This window comes from Triplophysa dalaica, chromosome 7, assembly GCF_015846415.1.
Source record: "Triplophysa dalaica isolate WHDGS20190420 chromosome 7, ASM1584641v1, whole genome shotgun sequence".
Taxonomy (NCBI): domain Eukaryota; kingdom Metazoa; phylum Chordata; class Actinopteri; order Cypriniformes; family Nemacheilidae; genus Triplophysa; species Triplophysa dalaica.
The window spans coordinates 6638434-6643642 of NC_079548.1; the positions used below are offsets into that span (position 1 = coordinate 6638434).

The 5209-nt window shown below is 37.0% G+C and overlaps 2 protein-coding genes across 2 annotated transcripts; one reads left to right on the forward strand and one right to left on the reverse strand.

Annotated features, from left to right (window-relative positions):
• Nucleotides 1-96: 96 nt before the first annotated feature.
• On the reverse strand, nucleotides 97-1734 carry si:ch211-139g16.8 (uncharacterized). Its single transcript, XM_056753539.1, has 6 exons — nucleotides 1594-1734; nucleotides 1109-1453; nucleotides 940-1037; nucleotides 735-788; nucleotides 519-608; nucleotides 97-411 (listed from the first exon to the last, which is right to left on the reverse strand). The coding sequence occupies exons 1-6, from the start codon at nucleotides 1631-1633 to the stop codon at nucleotides 358-360; spliced, it is 681 nt and encodes a 226-aa protein (XP_056609517.1). The 5' UTR covers nucleotides 1634-1734; the 3' UTR covers nucleotides 97-357.
• Nucleotides 1735-2016: 282 nt separating this feature from the next.
• kdelr2a (KDEL endoplasmic reticulum protein retention receptor 2a) lies at nucleotides 2017-4901 on the forward strand. The gene is made up of 5 exons (XM_056752858.1): nucleotides 2017-2240; nucleotides 3036-3136; nucleotides 3236-3394; nucleotides 3511-3763; nucleotides 3937-4901. Exons 1-5 carry the CDS (start codon nucleotides 2150-2152, stop codon nucleotides 3969-3971), a joined length of 639 nt encoding a protein of 212 aa, XP_056608836.1. The 5' UTR covers nucleotides 2017-2149; the 3' UTR covers nucleotides 3972-4901.
• Nucleotides 4902-5209: the final 308 nt, after the last annotated feature.

Consider the following 5209-nt stretch of genomic DNA (forward strand, 5'->3'; position numbering starts at 1 on the left):
AAATTATACTGTAAATACGACCAAGATTATTATTAAAGAGTCAATGATTACAGACAAATTATTAAAGAGTTGAACATAGATTTATTCAAACAATTGTATTGTAGATGTCAACATCATATCTTAAGTAAATCTTCCCACAGTTAAATTTATAACATTTACAGTGAATCACAGTTTTATAGGTTACAGTAAATTATTTATATTTAATATACACACATTTTTATTATATCTTTCATTATATTACATTTCAGATTAGACTCTTTAGACATGTCACAGTTTTCACAATTCAACTATTTTAAAATGTTAAATGTAGTTCATAGTTTCGTACAATAGTTAATCTTCAGATGGATGACTTGCGTATCAGTGATTTTGGTAAATATCCTCATTCTTGTCCTGGGTTTGAGGACTTTTATCCTAGGAGAGATATAAATTAGGCTATAAGTTAATACCTTAAATTGCATTTTAATGAGTATGTTTGTGCATTGTCAACAAATGTAAGTGTAAAAGCTTTCTTGAGAAACCTTGCAACGTGCCGGAATTTTGTCATGAACTAAGTTCCTCTTGTAAAGTTCTTGCACCACTCCACGGAAAACCACTTGCCTAGAATGGTCCTGTTACGAAGACAGGGGACAGCATTTTAGATTTAACATGTTTAGTATTGTTAAATAAGGACATATTTTTTGTTAGCAATTTTCTACTGTAATTCAATGCGACAACTGAAGGCAATCAAAACTTACCTGTGTCTTTCTTTCACTCCATCTTCCTCTACCAAGTGATTTAACGTGTCCAGTCTATCGATTAAAAAAAGGTGTATTCAAAGATATATTCCAATGGTTTGCATACAACTGTCATTTATAAAGTCAAGATTTATACTCATTGTGTTAAATAGTATAGTGACTTTCTTTCAGATATAACACGATTGATTAAATTCTAACTGTATACCTTTATGCAGATGATAATACCCAGGACCAGGAGGCTGTATATAATCAGTAGAACAAGCAATGTCAACAGCAAAGTTTGAGGAATATTAAGACCCCTTTCTGGAAACAAAACAAAATTTAAAAAAAGAACACATACTGTAGATGCCAGTGCTGATTTTTTTACTTCTCACCTGTCACTTGTAGAGTAGTTCCTGGCCCAATTGCCTGCGCCCCCATGCCCACCACATTAGACAGAGCAGCCGCACAGTAATACACTCCACAGTCTTTAGTCGACAAATAGCTGATTTTTAAACTGTGACCCTCTAGTGTGTACTTGGTTGGTTGGTTATTCAAATCAATCTGGTAGGGCATATCTTTGCGGAACACATACCAAGAGATTTTTAGATTGTCAAGACCATTTTTTAGACATCTGGATATGTTACAAGAGCAGGGGACAGAGACAGACTTTTGTTCTTTCATTTGCATCTTATTTTTTGACTGCTGGACATCTATTTTGCATCCGCACACGAAAAAAACTGGGGAAAAGCATATAAAGTGTTTGTTAAAATAATTACATTGGCACAAATCTTACACTTGGCTTAGCTATACAATAGAATCTCAACAGATAATAAAAGTGTACCAGCATCCAGTCAGGAACAGCTGATTTTTTGCTCACCTGAGATAAAGACAAGAAAGGTGATGCTGACGAGGCTCATGTTGATCTTTAGCTATAATCTTAATAGTCTATCTGCCATTCACTATAATGTCTCGACGCATGACTACAAATGTAATCACAAGCATGGAGGTCTTGTGTCTTACTGAGGAATAAAAAGAGAAATAGCATGTGAAAATAGGAAGTGACATAGACAGTTCCTCTTGCTCTCCCTTCCTTTATAACTCAAAGAAAGATTTATATGTATCTACAAGATAATTTAACAGCATCATAACCATATGCACTATTTGAAGTAGTATTAGTTTTTTACTAAATGCATTTAGACCGTTAGGTGTTTTAGAATCAATGGGCGTCAGTCAAACGGTTTAACTACATTTCCCATCGTTCAATGCGGTTTCACAGTCGGCCACGTCACGTCCACCGGCCACGTCGCCTCTCCTTCGCCATATTTCGTAGAGGAATGCGCTGGAGGAGAGCGGCACTGAGCCGGTTTACATCTTCACTAAACACCCTGTGCTCTCTTTAACGCCACAAAAAACAGCCAAAGAGGGAAACCATCATGAATATCTTTAGACTAACCGGGGATCTGTCTCATTTAGCTGCCATCATTATCCTGCTGCTCAAGATATGGAAGACCAGGTCTTGCGCGGGTGAGCTAAACTTACACAAAATATATTTTTTCAAATGAATTGTGTGATGTTTCTGCATGGCAAGGATACAGTGTTTGAACTTTAGACCGGGGTAAAGTCTCGGGAAATGTCTCGTGGGTTTATTTTCATTTATTACGTGGAATAACGGAATGAAATTTGTTTAGCTGTCATGCTAACTAACGTAAGTGGGTTTGCTTGACTTGAAAGCTACTGAAATGCACAACTTTGTTTATTAATAGTGGCCATTTATTTAGTATATTCCAGGATTTAACAGATAAATGTGGAAAATATATATGTTTTCGGCTTTTCGAATTTTATAATAGAGCAACGTATGTAGGTTTGTTTCTGTTATTGAATTATAAAATAGCAAAAAGAATGCAGGCCCAGCGATTTTCTTTACTATGCAGTTGACTTGTTGTTTGTTAGTAGTTTGCTAAAAGAAATAATCAGAAATGCATTGTGATCTATGGCATGAGCTTATTTTTGTTAAGCATTATCTTGCCATCAAATTGCGACAAAGTCTTCTTGATGTTGTGTTATTGCTGAGAATGCCACGAAACTTAAATTCTCGTTTATTTTCGACATGCATTAGTAAACAGAATTGCATTCTTTGCCTCGACGTGGCAAAGAAGTTTGGCATTTGCTTTGTTGAGAAGTCTATTTTTCAGACATTGATTTTAGATTTTGTCTTTTTAAGTTTATCACAATGCTTAAACAACACTTGAGCTATCTCGCCTCATCTTGCAATTTAAGAAATGGTCCAAAGGGCTAAGTTCAAACCCTTTTTGCCTACAGGTATCTCTGGGAAGAGCCAGATACTCTTCGCCTTGGTTTTCACCACACGATACCTGGACCTCCTAACGTCCTTTATCTCTCTATACAACACAGGCATGAAGGTGAGCTTTTGGAATCTGCATATTTTCTCAGATCAATTGGTTGATCCTAATATGTGTGGGATTTTTTTGTGGTTAAACATCTCTGTTCTCTCCAAACAGATGATCTACATTGGATGTGCCTATGCCACAGTCTACCTGATCTATGCGAAGTTCAGGGCAACCTATGATGGAAACCATGATACTTTCAGAGTGGAGTTTCTGGTGGTTCCCGTGGGTGGCCTCTCCTTTCTGGTCAACCATGACTTCTCGCCTTTGGAGGTAAGATGCAAGATGCAAATAAACCTCCTCCTCTGACTTTTTGTCCATTATGGATGTATTCAGACCAAAACAAGGATTGAAAATGTGATTTAACATTTTTTTTATGTCCATAATAGATCCTGTGGACATTTTCCATCTACCTTGAGTCAGTGGCTATCCTGCCTCAGCTCTTTATGATTAGTAAGACCGGTGAGGCTGAGACCATCACAACCCACTATCTGTTCTGTCTGGGGGTCTACCGTGCTCTCTACCTTTTCAACTGGATCTGGAGATTCTACTTTGAGGGATTCTTCGACATGATTGCCATCGTGGCGGGTGTCGTCCAGACTATTCTTTATTGTGACTTCTTCTACCTTTACGTCACAAAAGGTACCTTTTAATGCAGTTACACCTGCGTGAATAACTCTGACTTTCCCATGAATCAACGCATGTTTTAGGTCTTTTAGTTAATTATTCAGTAGTACACATTTGGCCTGCTGTAGAGGATAATTATAAAGAATAGACCAGAATGACACATCTGACATGTTCTGTCTGGCCCACAGTGCTAAAAGGAAAGAAGCTGAGTCTACCAGCATAAGTGCCAAAGAGAGAAGAGCTGTGTCTTCATCAGACTTATGGAGGGGGCACAAACCAATGATGCCACAGCAAGATGCCCAAGACAGAACACTTCATGCCAGATCACCATTTATTTTCTCTCCACCAGGACACCATTAACCATCCCCTTACAGAGATGAGGACGTTTTTGCAAACTGTTCTTCTGTCTTTAGCATTTTGCAGTACTTTTTTATTGCTATTAAAAAAGAAAAACCCGAAAAAAAACTTTTCTATATGCAAGGTGTATTGAAAAAGATTGAACAGAGCATTATTCACTCTAACTCCTGTTTAGTGCATCATTGTAAATTTGTCCACGATTAGAAATGGTTCCCGGAGTGCTGAGTAAGTCTGTGGTTCATCACTATTTACAAAGTACATGGCAAAATCGCTTTTGCTTTCAGCCACTAGTGAGATTCCCAAAAGAAAATTGGCTTTCAGAAATTCACATTTTTTAGTTTTAGTCAGGTAACGTAAATGCCTTATGTTTCTGTGCATAACCATTTTGTTGATGACCCCGCAGAAAGAAGTCAACTGTAAATAAAAACTTATCCAGATTCAGCACAAATTTCTCTGTGCCCCATATCAGTTTGTTAAGGATGTTAACATTTATCAACAGTATGATGTGATATTACAGCAAGATTGGCTACTACTCCCTGCTGACAGATCAGTTTGTTGAATTGCAGTTATTTATGGTAAGACCATGAAATTTAGTGGTGTGAATACTGTTTAAGCACAGTTGGTGTGTGTGAATACGTCATGAGTTTCGTAGTAATTTCATTTTTTTTGGAAACCTTGTTTTGTTTAGATTTAGTGTCTCTGATGTTTTCCCCACCAAGTCATTCCTGTAGGGTTTACAGTTATTTTTCAAGTTTTTATGTGTTAAGGACTCCAATAAACATTTTAAGGGACACTATTTTGTGCTCAATGAAGTTTCTTTGTGTGGATATGTGTGGGTACTTTGGACCATCATTTGGAGTGAACGGGGTAAGTATGCCATTGAAATCAAACTACTATAGTCTTATGTTCTTTATGTTACTGCTTTTTATATTTTTATGCATTTGTCAGACTTCGATTATACGCATCTTGCAGCGAGGTATATAAGGTATATTTTGTATGTATTTATGTGTTTCTTAGGGATAGTCTTAATATTTCAACTTATGTTTTCCCTAAAGCCTTGCCCCCTGGGGGATTACATCATGTCCACAGATCAACATAGGGCAC

Bases quoted from the DNA above. Each gene is read 5' to 3' on its own strand.
- si:ch211-139g16.8 (XM_056753539.1), bottom strand. From the start codon at position 1,633: ATGAGCCTCGTCAGCATCACCTTTCTTGTCTTTATCTCAG. The intron at 789-939 runs GTATACAGTTAG...TTTAATCGATAG, and splicing joins GTATTATCATCTGCATAAAG to ACTGGACACGTTAAATCACT. The intron at 412-518 runs GTTTCTCAAGAA...TATCTCTCCTAG, and splicing joins AAATTCCGGCACGTTGCAAG to GATAAAAGTCCTCAAACCCA.
- kdelr2a (XM_056752858.1), top strand. From the start codon at position 2,150: ATGAATATCTTTAGACTAACCGGGGATCTGTCTCATTTAGCTGCCATC. The intron at 2,241-3,035 runs GTGAGCTAAACT...TTTTGCCTACAG, and splicing joins GAAGACCAGGTCTTGCGCGG to GTATCTCTGGGAAGAGCCAG. The intron at 3,395-3,510 runs GTAAGATGCAAG...TGTCCATAATAG, and splicing joins ATGACTTCTCGCCTTTGGAG to ATCCTGTGGACATTTTCCAT.